The sequence below is a fragment of the Lepisosteus platostomus genome, chromosome 8 (genome assembly GCF_059453375.1).
Source record: "Lepisosteus platostomus isolate fLepPlt1 chromosome 8, fLepPlt1.hap1, whole genome shotgun sequence".
Lineage (NCBI taxonomy): Eukaryota > Metazoa > Chordata > Actinopteri > Semionotiformes > Lepisosteidae > Lepisosteus > Lepisosteus platostomus.
The window spans coordinates 56722405-56742575 of NC_142618.1; the positions used below are offsets into that span (position 1 = coordinate 56722405).

General features: G+C 35.3%; 1 protein-coding gene across 2 annotated transcripts in view; it reads left to right on the top strand.

Annotated features, from left to right (window-relative positions):
- The window catches only part of LOC148657548 (cadherin-10-like), an 81072-nt gene that overhangs the window by 52072 nt on the left and 8829 nt on the right, over positions 1 to 20171 (top strand). For both annotated transcript variants that reach the window (XM_088643982.1, XM_088643981.1), the window contains exons 3-8: positions 9013 to 9307; positions 11575 to 11694; positions 13462 to 13629; positions 14453 to 14640; positions 16251 to 16504; positions 19092 to 19228. In XM_088643982.1, coding sequence (XP_088500108.1) covers positions 9013 to 9307; positions 11575 to 11694; positions 13462 to 13629; positions 14453 to 14640; positions 16251 to 16504; positions 19092 to 19228 — 1162 coding nt within the window. The remainder of the gene's footprint in view (positions 1 to 9012; positions 9308 to 11574; positions 11695 to 13461; positions 13630 to 14452; positions 14641 to 16250; positions 16505 to 19091; positions 19229 to 20171) is intronic.

A 20171-nucleotide genomic window follows, 5' to 3' on the forward strand; every position in this document is an offset into this window, starting at 1 on the left:
CTACCAATTGTTGCCTCTCAGGGTAGTTTATATCCTAGGTCAACTGATACCTGTAGAATTTTAATATTGCCTAAATGAAGCGGCAGTTTCCATGTTAGGAACAGACTATAAAAGCAACTTAATTTTTTCATAGTTTTAGTTTTGAATATTTACAGTTGATTTAAAATAGATCATAATACTCTGCAGTAAGTTCAATATTAAAATGAAAATGTCAGTGTTATGAATGGTTCAGTCATTTGGATTTGATGAATCTGTCTCATAAGCATTGCAACTCACTGCAGGCCATGTGGCTGCTATCAAACATGTCCCAGTCCTTAATGTCTGGAGGCTCTTAGTAAGCTGTGTGCTACATAGCTACCTAGGGCAAAGTATATTTTATAATAACAAGCACAGCACTAGGCTGTATATAATATGCAAACTATTAATGGTTAAATGAAACCATGAATATGAAAACAATACTCTTTTTAGACAAGAGTAAAAAATACATATGTGAAGCTGTTAAATAGATCTGTGTGTTGGGGTTTCTAATTAAATATGTCATTTTTAGTTCATTTAGCTAATGCGTTTAACTAACACTGCTTATATTTGTATGCATTTTTACAGCTGGTTATTTTGTTGAAACAATATGAGAAATTTACTTGGGGTTTGCCACCTTCCAACCTTCCAGTTTATGCCACGGACAGAAAATGGCAGTCAATATACAATTCCATGGGCAGAAGCGATGAGCAAATGCCGGTTTGATACATGCAAAGGAATAGATAAGTAACTCTGTGGATACCATCAGCAATGGTACTATCCCATACTATCCCAACCATATCTGCATGACCATGCAAATCACATACGGGGAATGCTACAGTAATTAGGGGGTTTGTAGTAATTTAATCAGTCATATATTGTAGCTTTTAGAGTAGGCTGAACCATAGTGTACAAAAAAATGACTGAAAAAGAAAAGGATGTTGTACACAGTTATTAAACAAATTATGCGTTTTAGGATGTTTATGAAAGAAAAGGCCTTCTCTAGTTGCTTAAAACTAAAAAAAAAACGTACATTTCTCATCTCGTTGCTTTCTTTCCATCAGAAGAAGGACGCATGTCTGTACAGTGATGAATAAATGATTGTTTAACTTATATGTATCTTGCGTACAACACAAAACTTTTGTTTTTCAAGGCATTGTATTTGTCAGCACTGACTTTGGCCCTTGACTCTGCTATGAATTCAACCACATTTTATTAAACAGGGATTGTCTACTTTGTTGTCGGTTTTGGTTGACTTTTTAGAGTTTCTTAAAAGCCTTACAAAGTTGTCGAACACAAGATGAAAAAAAAAAATCAAAGATCAAAAATCACCGCTAAGAATAAATAGGCATTTCATCTTTGGGCTGCCTCTTATTCTTCTACATGAAAGACTTTCAAGGGTGAATTTTGCAAAGTGGCTTCTAATGTAAGGATGTAGTTAGTGTCGTGAGCATTCTACTTGCCTAAAACAATTTTTTTTAAAGAAAAATTATGATCAGAGAGCCAAGAGCCAAGAGCTCCAAAGGGTCACTTTAGTTGTTTAGCAGTTTTTTCGGAGACTTTTGCTATTTTTTTAAGCATACTGTACATAAAAGACACAGACAAATAATTGAATACTAACTTCCTCTGCCAGGGTAGGAACTGCAGTTCACTTTTGAGATGTTAAAGAAGTCTTTTACACTCACATATTTTTCCAGCAAACCTAAGAGACAGACCACCTGCAAATACAAACTAGAAAATTTAGTTTCTACTGATATCATAAAGACACTTAACTAAAAAATACTAATCTTAACCGGTAATTACAGTATTTTATTCGATTGTCTGTAGGTTAATTGATACAGACATGTCTGAGAAATATATATAATAAACACTTCAGAATGCTCCCTTCTGAAGTAAACGGTTGTTTATATAAAGCATAATGAACATTACTGAAAGTTCAACTTACTGAAAACTAAAGATGCAATAATTGTCATTTTTCTCAACGAGCAAGAAAACAGCAGCACAACATTTTACTTTAAAATCACTGATATTGCTTCTGTGCAATATCAGACGCCAAGAAGACACGTAGAATAATATGGTCAGGATGTCCTCAGGTTGGATTCTTCAGGCAAGCTTACTGCACTCAAATATCACAATTAAAGCAAGTCATCTTATTTTGCTAGTGGCCTCCATGTACTCAAATTTACATTTTTTTTGTGAATACAGAAAACAAGTCATACAGTATAAATCAATTTAACCTTTTTAGGTGCACATGCAGGTAGATGTTTGTATATTATCGATAGATCGTTTTGTAATGTTCTTCCCTCTAGCAGAAAGCAGAAGATATATTTTGGCACTTGAACTAAATCAGACAAGAGCAGTTTATGAAAATTGGGAAGAAATTAATTAACTTCAGTATGTGCTTCATACAGTAGATTTGAGCAACTGATTCTTTGTTAACAGACTGAAAGAGAGAGGTTGCTATGGAAATCTCCAAACAAGGAGCTCAAATTCAGTGATTGCGTGAATCTGCTATAGCGCTTCAGAAAGAATTGTATTGTTTGAGGAAAAAAAGCTCATGTTTACAATAATGGAGTGCAGACAGACATAAACAGGTGCAGAAGAAAAGCAACAATGTAAGCAATAGCATCTGACAGACACTGGAAAATAACAACAACAAAAAGATAGGTCACTTGTCAGTTCAAGGCTAATTGTTTCATAATGAGTAACTATATATCATCAACTTGATATAGACATAAATTCAACTTCAAATCTCACTGTATAAAAGGAAGCCATAAAAACACTACTTTGAAGTGTACAGTACAGTGTGATGGGCTGATGTACTGCTAACTAAAATGTACATTTATAGAGTAGATACAAAGTCAAGGTAGAGACATCAGAGCAATGAGGAGTAGTGTTACGGACAGGTAGAGCAATATTTAAACATTTAGGCATCTAAAGGAAACTCTGCTGAAACAAGACAACAAGAGAATGTCCAAAAGTTTGGTACTGCACACAGTAAACCATGGAAATGGTAATGTGAAAGTTAATAAATGTTTTCACAGTGCATTGTAAATTATATTGGAAACAACATGTTTTAAAGCAACAATATAATCACATTCTTCAAAATAATGAAGTACTCTCAGAAATGTGAAGTCCTTGTAATTCATGGTGTGTGATAAAAATGCCTTTCTGCAGCTTTGACTTCAAACAATGGGAAATACTGTGATGAGAAATGACTGCTACACAAATATAACCTTTTGTTATATTGCGAAGAAAATTATCGTTTCTTCTGCTCAATTTAATCAAATTTCCTTGTGAAAATGTATTTAATGTGAAATACTAGCTTGTGTTTCAGTAGAATTTCCAGGTACCACATTATTTCAGTTGCTACCATAAGTAAATACTGTATAAATGGGGCCTATGGTCTCATTGGGGTTTTCAATATCGATTGAGGCTTATTTTTCTGGTGCTTTTTTTAGACCTTGTAATAGACGTTACGGATGTTTGTTGTTTTGGATTTGATATTGTTATTTGTCATTTTTAATTTTGATTTTTAATTTTTTGACTCTTTATTTTCAATTGATTTTTTTTCTATGTGAATCTTGTATTTAAGATTTCGTTCTTTGCAATGTTTTTTTTTCTAATGTGAAAAGGTGCAGCTGTGAAATTATTGAGAACCTAAGTATGCAGGCAGTTGTATTTACTGAGTTATTCAAAATAGTTCACAGGGATCTTTCATAGTCAGGCATAAATCTAATTACGTATTCAGTTTAATGTATTTTCACAAACCGAAAAAAGTCAGAATGTGAACATCAGCAGCCATTAGGTTTTTAATCTCTGGAGCTTTTGATTATATGACTCAATTTTCAATTAACACAGGACCCCTTGGAGAGATGAACACCTGGGGACTCTTTTATGTTCCAATTAGCAGTTGCTCACCTTGGCAGCCATTTAATATTGCATGACTCCTATATATTCATCATCTCTTATGGCTGCTTTAACATTAGCGTAGAGATTTACAGGGACACTACATATATCAAAATTATTTACTAAACTGCTGTATGTAGTCATAGGAAAATATGTACAGTAAGCATTTCAAGGACCAAACCAAAAACTAAAGTTTGCCAAAAATAAAGATATTTTTCTCATGTATTTCCTGTGGTTGGTATTCTGCTAATGCTGTAAAATGCAGTAAACAACACAATTTTGGAGACTGAATGTAAGGTCCTCAGTTTCAGGAACACATACAAGCATAATTCTGAACTATTAAAGCATGATTTACAGTATGCGGGGATAAGGACAGATAAGGCATAGATTCAGCATTTGTATCCTTTGTAGGTTTTCTGTAATAACACCACCCATTTTGAAAAGAAAACCACAATTCTGTGATGGGTTTGTGTTGGCAATGTAAAATTATGGCATGATATTGACAAACTCAGTCTTGTTAGTTATAATTAACATCCAGATAATGCCATACCTTTGTCAAGTGTCTAGCTTGAACCTTAACAAAGACCAGAATATTGCTGATGTCATCTACAGTACACCATTCTCTGCCTCAAAATCCAAAGATTGCAGTTTCTCACAGATTGTGCTGAGATGTAGATTCCTGTATCCTGCTGCATTTGTTGTCCAGTTTGTCTTCTGTTGTACCTTGTGTTACACGGTGCACGAGTGATGAGGAATAGGATATAAGATATCCACTACAAAGGCGAACTAGCTACATTTCTGATTCATAGATGATTGATTGAGAAACATTCTGTTGTACAGCTCTGTGCTTGGATCTATAATCACTCCCATGTTTGCTTTGAAATTGTATGTATACCTGATAACTGAAAGTTTTTCTTGTACATGTTCTTTAATGCCATCTTAAATGCATTTTGGAATGTTTATTGAGGAGTTACGTATGAAATGTCTCGGCTTAACCCACTTGGCTGAGGGCTAACCATCTAACTGGACGATGAGGACATGAGAACACCCATATAAGAGAGAAATGTTAACCAAGGGGAAGTTGTAAAGGTAGGATGGGGTAGAGGAGTGATGGAAAAGAATGATGTGAACAAGAAAGAGGGGCGTTCTTTTGTAGTTTTTTTTTCTCTGTGACGTGACATCTTGGAGAATTCCAAATTACAGGTGAGATAGATTTTGGTTGCTTTGGTTGCGGTCACCCCTTTTGAATTTCATTTAAAACTCCAATTAGCCTTTAGCTTTATGCTGAACATAAAAAAGGTACTACCTTTTTTTCTCATTCAACTCTTATCAAATGAAAAATCTAATTATTAAGGTATCTCTGCTTTTGTTCCACACTTTCATGTGGTACTGTTCATATCGTTCTAAATATCGTCTTTTGAAATCCAATATTCCCCGATTATGGTGTGCAGTGTAACAGTGACAAGCCATGAATAAATGTCCGTCCCTGAGAATAATCTAGGATTTTTCTTTCTAGCTCTTTGAACATATACGATATGTAGTAAAGCAAGCTTCCTCATGCAGAAGGCTATAGGGAAATAATGGATTTTGAAAAGCGGAGCACAGCTGATCATTGAGAAATTGGTAGAAACCAGTGGGAAGACTGCAGATTAGAAACTCTGCAGATACTGTACCAAGTGATATCAGTAAATTAGTGAATGCTCACTGGAGAAGAAAAAAGACATCTATTCATGATTGTCCTGAATGGCCAGTAAGACAAGAATGACGCTTTATACTGTGAAGAGGAGTATGGAAACAGAGGTCTGACAAACAGCAAACCTAGCAGAACACAAACAAGTGCCTACTAGACATATCAAGTAATATCTGGATAGTACAATACATAATGGGACAGTGATAGGATGCAAATCACACCCTATTTTTGAATTACTGTATGCCTTTCATTAGAGATTAAACTTCATAGAGACTTTGTATGTGAGTGTAGCATCATTCATCACAGAACTTTTTTGTTGAACGTTCTGGGAAACAAGAAAAATATTGTTTTTGCCTGCCATGACAGGAAGTAGTGGTTAGAGTTGGTCTGTATCGAAACAGTAGCTTCTGTCCATAACGTCAAGATTCTTTAAGAATTACTTCTTCTTGCCTGAGAAGTGGAGTTGTTACTTCAGCAGTCAGCCAGAAATACCCAGACAACATAATTGCACTGAATTCAAGTAACATTTATATACAGTATGGCTATACAGTATCAGGACTATAGGTAAGAAGTGTAAAACAGTGGCTAAAGCTAAGGACTCATTATATGGTGCTGAATTTAAATGTCCTAAGAGGGGACACTGGTGCCGTACATTCTAGCTGAGTATTTTACCTAGATTTCTTCAGCAAACCCAAACTGCTAGAAGCGATATCACCCTGCAACTCACAACTGCCAAGTGACTGAAGCTCAGCAGGTGTGAGCCTGGTCAGTACCTGGATGGGAGACCTCCTAGGAAAAACTAAAGTTGCTTCTGGAATAGGTGTTAGTGGGGCCAGTAGGGGGCACTCACTCCACGGCCTGTGTGGGTCCTATTGCCCCAGTACAGTGACAGGGACACTATACTGTAAAAGGGTGCTGTCCTTTGAATGAGACGTAAAATCGAGGTCCTGACTCTCTGTCGTCATTAAAAATCCCAAGGTGTTTCTCAAAAAGAGTAGCTGTGTTACCCCGGAGTCCTAGTCAAATTTTCCATTAGCCTTTACCAATCATGGCCCCCTAATAATCCCCATCTCTGAACTAGCTTCATCACTCTGCTCTCCTCCCCACTCGCAGCTGGTGTGTGGTGACCGTACTAGTGCAGTGTGAGTGCTGGTGCATCATCCAGGTGGATGCTGTACATTGGTGGTGGAGGGAAGTCCCCATTACCTGTAAAACACTTTGAGTGGAGTGTCCAGAAAAGCGCTACATAAGTGTAAAGAATTATTATTATTAAATCCATTTGTGCAACTTGGTATCAGAATATACTGTATACATTAGATTAATTCTAGGTAATTGTAACCTGTTAATTGTGTTGGAAAAAAATCATAAGTCAAATAAATTAATAATCTCAAACACTAGTGAAGGAGTCTCCCAAATGAGTCTCTCTGAAGAAATAATTTTCTAGATATTTTCTTTTCATAATCAGAGGATACATTTGTGTCTCATTAAAAAAAAATGTATGTCTTCAAAAAAAATACAGAAAAGGTTTACTTTATAAAAACGGGTGTGTTTTTAAATTAATGCAAATCAACAACATTTAATCACCCAAGCGTTTCACTGTGCTGTTGCTGCTTTTCCTGATAGTACCTTGATGTTTTGTAAAGCTTTTCATAACAAAGGTTCCCAAAGGACTTTCTAGGCAGAATGAGATTCTCCACCAAACAGGAGAACTCTCTATAGTGTAATTCAACGGTCATTTTGCAACAACAGCTCACAATACGGACAATTAAGAGGGGACAAAAGTAACTGCTCAACCCATCAGACTAGAGGTGGAATTGGGCAGTGCAGTGGTATTATGGTTAGCATTATTGCCTAACAGCTCAGGGATCTGATTTCAGCTCTGGGAGCTTTTCTGTGACAAATTTCAATGTTCTCCTTTTTTCCTCTGCTTTTCTCCCACCTCTAAAAGACAATCAAGTTAAGTATTCTAAATTGTCATTTTCCAGGGGTTATTTTCAGATTATTTATTGCTATGGGGGTGTGTTCCCAGTAGTTATGGGACTATAGAGAAATATAATCAGACTTAGATTTTGGTCATTCTGGATTTCATGTATAGAAATATTAAGAAAACTAAACCTGGAATTTGTCCAGGACCTTACTTATGAGATCTATCTAGCCCTCTTTCTTTGACACAAGTTTAAAAATCACATATAATTGTGCGTATGCTAAAAAATGTTGCAGAGAGAAGAATGTAACTATTGTATGAAACCATGAACATCTTGCTTCTGGTTTAACTTTAGACTCAGAAGTACACATTGAATCTCGTTTTAACAATAAAACCAAGTAGAAATGAAAAACTAAACCAAGATCCAGTACTTGTTTAGTCTGCTTCCCCATATATAAAGAAAGTTTTAAAGAACTCTATCTCCACTTAGGACTGCACAGAGGTGCAGTGTTTAGCATTGGTACCTTACAGCACTGGGGGCCCTGGGTTCAATTCCTGGGGTGCTATCTGTGTGGAGTTTGGTCTGTGTTTGCATAGGTTTCCCCCGAGTGCTCCTTTTTCTTCCCATTTTCCAAAGACATGCTGGTAGATTAACTGGCTTCTGTAAATTGGCCCTGGTGTGGGTGTCTGATACATTCCAGGGTGTATCCCTTCTTGCGCCCAGTGCCTTCTGGGATATGCTCTGAGTCACCGTGACCCTGAATTGGAAAAGCAGTTATTGAATGTGATGTGATGATGATATATCCCCATTTGTCAAGATGTAGAGAGTGTGATGGATAGAGTTCCCAGTATATTCTTGCATTTAGAAGACTTATTTTAAGATTTCTTTAATTAAATTTAATTGTTATCTTTCACCTTATTATCATTTACCATATATTGTTGGGTTTCATTTCACTCCAGATACAGGGAGTGATTATAGCCAAATACAGCTAAAAGTGCTGACAGTGCTGCAAGGAAAACAATTAATTTTGATGAGATCTCAGAAGTAGAGATTTATTGTAATCTCTGTACCTCTTAAACTGTAAGAGGTAAATAACCTGTCCTTTGCTTAAGAAATGTTCAAAAAGAGCAGAACTGCAAAAATTGTATTTTGTGTCTTTTGTTTACGGGTTATTACTTATATCAGTATAAGTGCACATTGAGGAAACCACAATGAGAAATGAAGGGAAAGTACAGTGGCATAATATTTGACCTTTGGATCAATATTTTGCAAGGAGGGAACATTGAATTGGAAAACTGACACAACTGTGTATAAACTAAATTAGATGGTAAGCTGTAAATATTTACTGTAGAAAAATTGTTTTTATACCAACCTGGATAAGACGTTTTTACAATGCCTGAAGAAACTGCTTGTCTACGTTTTAACGTAAAAATTGGCTAGGAACTGAAATTCGTCTCTGTTTTTTTTTATCAGCTTCATTCAGACCAAGACAAAGGAGATGGAAGTCTGAAGTATATCCTCTCTGGAGATGGAGCGGGCAGTTTGTTTCTTATTGATGAAAACTCTGGTGATATCCATGCTACTAAGAGGCTTGACAGAGAAGAAAAGGCTTACTACGCACTCCGGGCTCAGGCTGTGAACAAGAAGACAGGCCGTCCAGTGGAGCCAGAATCAGAATTCATCATTAAAATTCATGACATTAATGATAATGAGCCAAAGTTTACAAAGGAAATTTATACAGCCAGTGTCCCAGAAATGTCATATGTTGGTAAGTTCATAGAATTCAAGATTGATTTCAGAGATAGTTATGTATTAATTAAAGGGAGACCAGTTAACAGAGAAAGTGAAATTCGTTTTGCAGACATAAATCTTAAGTCTACCGGTTGATAAAATGCAACCAGTTCATCTGTTGATCTGAATAATACTTCAGTTTTGGAAATCTACTTAAATAAACTTAACTGCTATAGAAATGAAACATAACTCCTGCTAATTACAAAAAGTTAAGAGATATAATGTGAGCATCATGTCAGAAAAGCTTCTCAATTATTGAAGCACTCCTTTAAGCATACTCATTTATATGCATAAGATTTCAGCAAAACTCCAAAATAATTAGTAATCTCAGGAAAACACAAATTTCCATGTCATTTGTAAATGTAAAACAGCTCCTGAGCACAGAAGGGCATCATTTTGTTAAAACAAGTCCTTTGTGACAGAAATGTCACTGTGTGATGCACTCATGCTGTTTGGTGGCTGAAGGGACCCACACAAACAATAATAAAACTTGTTTTTTAATTTTTTTCTGGACCTCCTCAAACCAGTGTTTATTTCTCTCCTTTTGTGTTTGGCAGTGTCCCTTTACACAGAGAAAGACAGTGTTAAAATAAAGAGAACTGTATCACAATCTTGTTGTACTGGCCAAAGCTGTACTGTATATGCCACACACGTTTTTCAACAAATTGATTGGGGAGATCATTACATTGCTTGACTGACTGTATATACACAACACATCTGTTTAATATAATAAAATAATAGAAGTCGAAGTAGAGAGTCGTTTAATGCTGACAGTGCAATTAACATCTTGCCAGCTTGGCTTCTGATATGATTTTCCCCCTGATGTTGTTTGTAACTCTAAATCTTGATACACGGAAGCCCATGGAATGAAAAGGAAGGCATTATAATTCATGGACTGTACAGATGCAGGTTTCTTGCTCACATGCGGAGATATAATTCTCAGAAGGTAGAAAAATAGTTTGCATGTCTTTAATGTTGTGGGAAAAAAACTTCAAATTACTGTTTTGATGGACATGAAGTTTCAATGTATAGCATTCATTCAAAATATGGATATATGTTCACATAATAATTTGTTTGCAGAAGATAGTAAAAGTGAACACACAGTACGAAACACATTAGATCTTGTTAGATCATATGTGGAAAGTAGAATAGTATCAGCAAACATTGAATTTTTGTACCATAAACGACTGACTGATTGCTCTGTCTGCCCTATTTTATAGGTGACTTTAATTGTTGTTACAAAAACTAGGATTATTAATGCATTATTGTCCCTTCTTTGAACTCTTTCTATACACGTATATTATTTACTTGAACAATTTAGAAATCTTAAGACATTTGTATTTTCTGTCATGCTGCATTACATACTGTACAGTAGTTCCTTTTAATTTCTTATGAGGTAAACAGGGTACCATATTTATAGACTGACCATTCTGAGACAGAAGAGCAGTGCTTCCCTTTTTCATGATTTTGTTCCAGGTAATTACAGTATGTTTAGAAAATCCAGTAACAAAATTTACATAACATAATGTAATGTTGCTGTATTTTAGCTATAATGATATGTATATTTTTTAAATCTTCTAGTTGTTCTGAATTGTGTCTTTTCTTGATTGAGACGCCTAACAGCAGTCAAAGTCTTTCTGTGTAGACTTGATCATTTGTATATGAAATACCAAACTGCCAGAGGGTTGGCTATGAAACCTAAACAGGTGGTCAAGAGAGACAGTTAACATGGTATTGTGATGTGTATTCCTTCTGTTCTATAGTTATGCAATTATTTTCTGCTTATTTGTTATAGTGTAATTTAAGTCTTATTCACATGGTGCAAACTAGCAATGTGAAGTAATTTAGCAAGATTAATTTTGAGCTTTGCTCAAAGTTTATTACTCCTGTAAATACTCAATGTATTTTTTGTCTACACAGATTTATATATTTGACAAATAATTTAGATAAATATAATTATAGATATTTCCTGTGATATTTCAGCAGAGGAAGAGTTTTTGTCTCTTTCACTTGCACTTTTCACACATACAAAAGCAGATGTTATTTATGAAAATTGCTAAAAGGATAAACATTATGTCTATGAAAAAAGTACTAAGAATATTATTAGACCTATGTAAATCTAAACAAATGGCAATCTAGAATTTAATGAAATCACTGTACACTCATGTATTTCATACAGTTTGATTCACAGACACCGATGTTGAAAACAGGATTTCTGACCTGCTGTTATTTAAACTGTTTCAGGTACGTCTGTTGTCCAGGTCACAGCGACTGATGCTGATGATCCTACTTATGGGAACAGTGCAAGAGTTGTCTACAGTATTCTACAGGGGCAACCGTACTTCTCTGTTGAGCCAGAAACAGGTAAGTCAGTTTGTAGTTAAAAAATTCTCTTTTCTGCTCAATATTAATAAAAACAACTAAAGGTGAAACAACTACTATGATGGTCGTGTTTACAGGGAGGAGTAGTATATTTAACTATTCCAGCCAAATCATAAGTAATTACTTTATGCACATAATCACAGTTTATCTGTTTATTAGCAAAAGTAAAAAATCATTAAAGATTTTTACATATCACTGCATTTCTTGGGATTCTTATGAACTATCTTCAGCAAGATTACATCCATATTACATGTGCCATTCATGCATGCATTGTGATACTCTGAAAGAGAAATTGCAACCAATTGAGGTTGAATTTCCTGATATTAAAACGTTTTCTAAAACCGTGTTTACTTTTAGAAATGCTCAAATATGAAGAATTTAAGTATCGGTTCACATACAATGGTCATGGCCATCTGAAGCTTTCTGTATCATTTCTTTCAGTGTTTCTTGCTAAGTATTTGTTTGACATAAAATGAAATGATTTCTTATCCCATCATTCAGTTGAATCTCAAAAGCAACAATGCGATTACATTTCATGAATTTATTTCAAGACGTGTCTTGACTGTTTTCTTTATTTTACTGAAATTCATTCATCAACATCCTGGTGTTTATCAAATTTAATGATAATTCAAACACCTAGGATTTAAGTTTGGAGGCTGATGTTAAAGTAACGAGTACTCATTGCATACTTGATGGTTGCAATATAAACACATACTGTATATTTTAAGTCAAGGTGGTTTTTTCCATGTGTTCTAGTTTCCTCCCACCAAAGACAGACAAGTTAGGATTGATTGGTTCTTTTAAATTGTCCATTTTTCCCTTGCCCAGCATCACACTGTGTCCTACTGAGTGTAAGGGCAGTGCTGAGCTCTCACCTTATGCTTTATGTTTCTGGGTTAGGCTCACAGCTTATGGCATTTTCAACCAGAAAACGCAGCTGGACGGATGCCATTAAATCACTCCAGCATACTATTAGTAAATGAATCAAATACAAATCGATTTGTCACATTCAGTAGTTCAGACAGTATATGGCCGTAGACTGATCATCTCACAAGCTAAGCAAGCCTGGACATGGTCTGTACTGGGAGACTTCCAAGTGATTCCAGGCTGCTGCTGCATGGTGTTGGCAGACCAATTGGTGGTGCTATACCCCCTGAACAAGAATTTCCAAATCGATGCACTCTATGATGACAGGGAACACTATGCTATAGGATGTACTTGGTCATTTAAGTTTCAATGGCACTTTGCAAAAGATAAGGGTTGTTAACCCCAGTGCCCTGGCTAAATTCCACTGTGTTATTCCAAATCTGGATTTTCTGAAGCATCCCCTTACTTTAATTGGTGAGATCTCACTTGTTTCCTGAACTGGTATATAATTGTCTCTGCTTCGCAACAGGGTGGGTGCTGCATTTCATTAATGGATAAAGCAGGACCCTCCCTGTGTTAAGTGTTTTGAGATATTTCGGGATTAACTGAGCTAAATGAATGCAAGAAGATATTTCATAAGGCCTTGTGACAGAAGTTATCTTCTTTCTCTGAAACTTGATCTAATGCTGTTGCTGGGAATCTCTCTGAAACTTTGAGCTGTTTCTTTTTTTTGCCAGGATATGTTTTGAAATATCCAAATGTTCTGTATATATGCCTGTAAACATAACTATTATCTATCTAACCACATAGAGTATAGGCAGATGTTGATGTATGCTCTGCTTTTCATTCACAAAATCAAAAACTCTACACTGCCTTTTATAGGCATTATCAGAACAGCACTTCCCAACATGAACCGAGAGAACCGGCAGAATTACCATGTGGTGATCCAGGCCAAGGACATGGCAGGACAGATGGGTGGATTATCAGGGACGACAACAGTCAACATCACCCTCACTGATGTGAATGACAATCCACCCAGATTTACTCACAGTAAGCTTGTGTTTTCAAAGTCGCTTTCAACCCATCACAATAATAAAAAAGCAGGACTTCATCTGGTTTCAAATTTCAAAATAAAGATGGATTATTATAGGAATGGCAGACCAAGTGCTCAGGGATGAGCTACTACAGTGCTCTCCATCTCTTGAAGGTATGGAATAATTAAATGCAGAGCCATATGATGGAGCTGTATGTTCCATAAAGTGCATCAGATCAGTCTGGTAATCCCTATTAAATGAAAAGAATAGACTCTTAGAGTTTTAGCTCTCTCATTCTCTCACTCGCACTATATGTATTATAAAGCTGCTTTGTCTAACCCTGTGTGGTTATGTGTGTATTACACCCAGATATTGCTCCTAAGACAAATTGCAAAGGGTGCTAAGTAAGACTGACAGCAAGCTCATATCATTATTCTCTTCATCTTTAGCAGTAGAGGGAAAGATGGAAGAACACTTTGCATGGTCTCTCTACACAGTTTCACAGAGACATTCATTGAAAATTTCAGACTTAAAATGTTATCTCTCTGTTGCAAAAACTGCCACCAAATGTGTCTGAAAGGATGCTAGCTGTGAATAATTAACCACTCTTACAAAGCTTTTGATATGAGATCATCTGTGGGCTAGAGGGACCATCTATACAAAAAGTAATTCACTCCTATTTCTTATTAAACACTTGTTAACCTAGGATCACATTAATGCATTGCACATAACTGCATAGACAGTAGCATTTCAGCAGCTGATGGTGTTGTCTCCGTGAAAGGAAAGGAGCAGGTGTTATTCTGGCATCTGACTTTGCTTGAATATATTTCCTGCTCTAGATACCTATCAGTTCAGTGTTCCAGAATCTACCGAGGCAGGATCACCTGTGGGGAGGATAAAGGCTGATGATGCTGATGTTGGCAGAAATGCTGAAGTTGACTATACTATCATTAATGGGGATGGACTGGACATGTTTGATATCACTACAGATATGAACACACAAGAAGGAGTGATCACAGTGAAAAGGGTAATTCTGATTTCCTGATTTTCAAAAGCACACTCAAAAGGTCAAAGATGCAATGTAATGTGAATGTCCATTACAGAGAGCAGGATGAATGTTTCTACAAATATAGACATTACCCGACATCCATAATTACTTTTAATAATCAAATTCAGAGTTGTACTTGCAGCATGTTTAAGTATGTGCCACTAATATAAGCAGTTTTCTTTTCATGTATTAAGGTGTCAGGCTATCAAGTTAATTTTAGTTTATTTTTATAACTTATGTTTATTTATAAACACAATTTATTTAATAAACATTATATTTTAATACTTTAATTGGATTAAAAACAAAACTATAATGTACTTGATCTTTATAACAAAATCACATATCCATAATTTACAAGATAATATCAAAAACATCTAAACTTCATGGATTAAAACCAAAAACAATAAACTGCTAAACACCTATGTACAGTGTATTTCAAAGCATGATTTTCAAACCACAAGAAGCCGGAAGGAAAGTTAGAAAGACGTATTACCATCTAATGTATACTTTGCTATGGGTGGATCAATACCTTTCAAGATACAGTAGAAACAGAAATAATTGCTTTTGCAGTTGTTAATCAATCTTGACATTCCCTGCATCTCTGGGACTCCATTATTCAATTTGATTGCAGGTATCAAAGTCTTTGTAACACCATACTGGTTCTTCGTTCTTCTCACTGTATCTTCTAATTAAATGTTCTCATCTTTTAAGAGGAGATGTCATTTTTTAAACTGATCTAAAACAATGCATCACTTTGTTGCATTCCCATGGGTTTTAGTATGTTTAAGCAAAGAAATCCTTTACAAAAAAATAAAAACAGCTGAAAAAGCCTGGAAAAAAGTTAACTATTGTGAACAAAATACTGAAGCAAATGAACTAATTCCTACAGCATAGCTGTGACCATTTAAGTCCTGACACTGGACTAGTGCTGTCACTAAGTCATCTAATTAAATGTTTCATCTTTTAAAATGACAATTCATTTTTTACTCACGCTAACCAGTGTATATCAATGTATATCAAATGCATCAGGATTGGGTTTATCATATTAGAGCAATTAAATTCCAGTTTTTTTAAATAGCCTTGAAATAGTTTAAGTGTTTAAAAAAAATACTGACAAAAACAAAAAAACTGTGTACAATCCTAAGGAAAGACTGTTTTTCTGACTATTGTTAGAGTAGTCTTAATTAAGATGTTGCAGACAAGAATACCATAATTTTCATTGTTTCTTACTATTTTGTTATTTTTGGTGAAATATTCAAAATTTCTAATATTTCTAAGGGTGATGTTCAGTTTGCCCCTGCAAACTCTATAGAATTATTTATTGGCATAAAGATGCATACTATCTTTCCTCTCTCTCCATGTTCTTTCTGTTATCTGTCATTCAGATGATCTCAGTCAAAATGTGCCAGTCTTTAGTCACTTGTCCACATCGCACATCTAACATTTCAGTCATTCTTTTAAGAGTGATTATCTCATACTAGATAGGAGGTATTGCCCTTTTTAAAAAGATTTGCAGAAATCAATCCAAAAAATGAAGATATGCCTGATAAAGATATTTTTGTCTGTTTTGTGTTCCATCTGTTCTTTAGCCTTTGGACTATGAGAAGAAGAAGATATACACACTGAAAGTGCAGGCAGAGAACACCCACCTAGATCCAAGATTTCTTTCACAAGGTCCCTTCAAAGACACTGCTACTGTAAAAATCACTGTTGAAGATGTTGACGAGCCACCAAATTTTGAAAGGGCAAGTTACATCATGGATGTTAAGGAAGATGCGGTAAATGGCACTGTCATTGGATCTGTTAGCGCTGAAGACCCAGACATTACCAGTAGTGCCATTAGGTAAGACACAGAGAAAAAGATGAAGTAGTTCTTAGTAATACAGTAGTATGAAATAAAGCATTGAAAATAGTTGTTATAGCGGAGATCCACATTTTATAACATATAGTTTGTAAGTGACAGTAGCTTGTTGCCTTGTCTAGCTCAATGTGGATGCTGGAAGCTAATTGACCATTCATCCATTTTATATGTTCAGATTGTGAAATGCTGAATTGCTGTGTTGAAATAATTTGTATGAATGTTACCCTGCTGCAAATGGCCTTAAAAGAACTGACGGTTGTTAAGTGGCATACAAAACTTACATGTCAGAGGTTTTTTTTCTGATATTTGCTTTGGTTATCCAGTGTCCTGCAGTAATATGTTATCTTAAAGGAAATATTTAAATATATTTCTTTGAAAATGTCTTTGAATCTGTAATCCTTCCAAGGATATACTGCAGTATAAGGGGCAAAATATTCACATGGCAAATTTCTACCAGATGTGATGACAGACAAAAAAGTCTCAAATCCATCTAGAAACAATGTGAAGAGTGCTTAAGTCTTATTTTTTAGCAGTTTTAAATTAAATTTCAGTAAATAAAATATAACAAACACAGGGCCTGAATTTTTTTGATAGCCAGTATCCCTCCTTGTGTACGCATATTTTCTAAAAGACTGATGATTAAAGACAGTGTTCATTAGTGAGAACAAAACCCAGGGATATACTTCAAAAAGGAGCTCAACAATGTGATTAGAAACAACAGGTTTGGACCTACACAATTAGCGTAAATGTGATAAAGATAGCAAGCTATTTTAAAATGCTGGATATTATTAATTTTGTAACTGTTTCATTGCACAAAAGGTAGACTCCTGAAGAAAAATGTGTTCTTAAATGGTACTGCAGTGTCCCTGTGAGACTTCATGTATCTGAGATACAGTTTCCTGGGGTTGGGATTTCTACAGCAGTCCCAGCTGACTTTCTACAGGCCCTGCATTCATTAATCAGACTGAAATATTACACTCACCAGGAAAAACTGTGTAAACCTATGTTGCCTTTGTGCTTTGAAACAATGAAGTGTGCTACAGCTGCACAAAGTTTATAATCATAAATGGAAGGCTAGCAGCCAGTGACCAAGTAAAGGACTCAAGGGTATAAACATTAATTAGCAGTGACAAAAAATATAAAGAATCTAACTGCATCTTTTTCTTGCAGCACATTAGTTATTTCAAGTAGTTTGGGGATGTAAAAACAATTTAAAAAATTGATTCTGTTGGTGCAGAGCGTAACAGAGTAATTCAGAATAATCAAATACAGCACAACTGGGATTGCATTGTTTGTCAATGCCAACTCATTTTGGCTGTCAGTCAGATTTAGTGCTTTTGAAACCATAGTTGGCAATAAAACTAATTCATGTTATAGTCTTTCAATATTTTTAAGGTCTTCTGTTTGAATTTATTCATTTCAAAGTACCTCTACCACAGTGAAGACCAAATGATTTTTGTAAATGAGGATAAATAGAACAAAACAATCCAATGAAGCATGCTCCTGAATTGTGTAGGTGAAAAAAGAAACAGAAAAAAGGAGAAACAAAATTCTCTAAAACATGATCTGTCTCACCTGCCAAACATTTGTATAATTACCTGGAGAAAAGCATTAGACAGATGACTCCCTGAAGGGAAAATATTGGCATAAGCACAGCCGCTTAATGTTCAAGTGTATGGGAACTAGGGGAAATTTTTGTTTCATCGATGGTTTACTTGCAGAGTTCCCCCCTGAACAACTGCAAATACAATAAGATAAATTACAGTGCAACACATAAAAACTAATAAAGTATAATTAAAATGGAACTTCATTCCTTGAATCCTGAAAGGTCGGAACATGCAGTACAGAGAGCAGTGAAATGGAGCACACACACACAAATGTGAAAAAATATGCAACCAGACACCTACCGTACAGTATTTGGGTAGAGAGACACATGAAGCGTGATGAAGGCTAGAAGACAACACAGAAAGAAACACAAACTTTCTGTTGGCAGATCTGTGTATGATCAAGGCCTCCCTCATGGTTGGGAAGATTGGCACAATATGGAACCTATTGTATGAGCAAGTTTCACAGTTAATGAGGGAAACCTGTGTAAAATAGAATTAATTTAGGATTTAGGATTCTTGTTTCAAAATATTCATCTGTATTATAAAGGCATATATATATATATTTCTAACACCCTTTTAATTCCATGTGATTACAAACATTTTTTTTCCAAACAAAGGCAAAAACAACACAAAAGTATTTTATTAAATTTCTAAGATTCCCAACAGAAAACCTTAAAATACAAGAGTCTAAGATGTGCAAGAAATTGTTGAAACGTGTAATTGTAAATCAGATCCTTTAACAGAATGGCTATTTGCAAAACAAAGGGAACTGACACACTGGAACTGTAAGGAAGATGCTGTAAAGAAAAGTGAAAATCTTTTATTTGAGACATTCATGTTCCCATTTCATAAAATATATAAATTCATTTTGAAGGCTGTATGAGGCATGAGTTGCTTCATTTATTCTAGTCATTTTTTCGCTCTGAACTGAAAAAAATAATTTTATCTGAATTGATCTTCAGGTATTCCATTGATCGTCACACAGACTTGGAAAGATTATTTAACATCCATCCTGGGAATGGATCAATCTTTACTCTCAGGCCTCTTGACCGGGAGGAATTTGCATGGCATAACATTTCAGTGATTGCAACAGAGTTCAGTAAGTAACTTTCAAATACTTTTATAGAATGTGTGGAGGAACTATTTATTAGAGTGTTTAGTAAACCACTGTGAAATAAAAGGATAATGAACTTATCAATCAAACAATCTGCTTCTAAAAAGGTTTTCAGTACTGATGAGACCCTGTAAGACACTAATTACCATTGCGGCATACAGTTCAAGATAAATTGTGGTCACTCTCAATTTTAATAAAATTAATTTCATTATATATAATGCTATCAAATTAGGAATCGGCCTTTATTTTCTTAAAGACTCTGATGTCCAGTAATGAATGCTGTATCCACTAAGGAAGGAAAGAGACACATGATCATGCTCATCTGTAGAGCTATTTATCATTGGACCTGTTGCAGAGAGCTTGACAAACTCCATAGATCTTGAGAGTTATGGTTTGCCAAAAATGGGACACTACTCACCAAGTGAGGATGTGAAGCGATGGGGTAAAATGAGCTGATCCTGGAGGTTTTGATTAGTAACTGTCACACTAGATGAGGCGCTGCAAGCAATGTTGTTGCAATACCAGTATAATGCTGATAACTGATTCCCATTTCTGTGATATCTTTGCATGGCATGTCAGAGCAGCCAGACCAACCCTTTGGAGAGTAATAATATTGTTGTTAATATTAGTGATGGAACATACAGAATTTATTGTTTTATCAACCAGCCCTAATGCCAGAGTGCAGAAATCTGGTATTGATCTTGGCTAGTTAGGATACCAAAAAATTTGAAAACTTTAAAATACCAGGAAGCAAAAATATTTTTGAGAGAAAACATAACATACTGAGCATCGATAACTTTATGACTTATAATTATAAAGGCTTATTGGTTTATTATCAGGACAATTACAAAATCAGTCTTTTTTAGAGTAGGTGCACCAACATTTCACTGCAGAAATAACATAAGTAAATGAGTTGTGCTGAGTAACG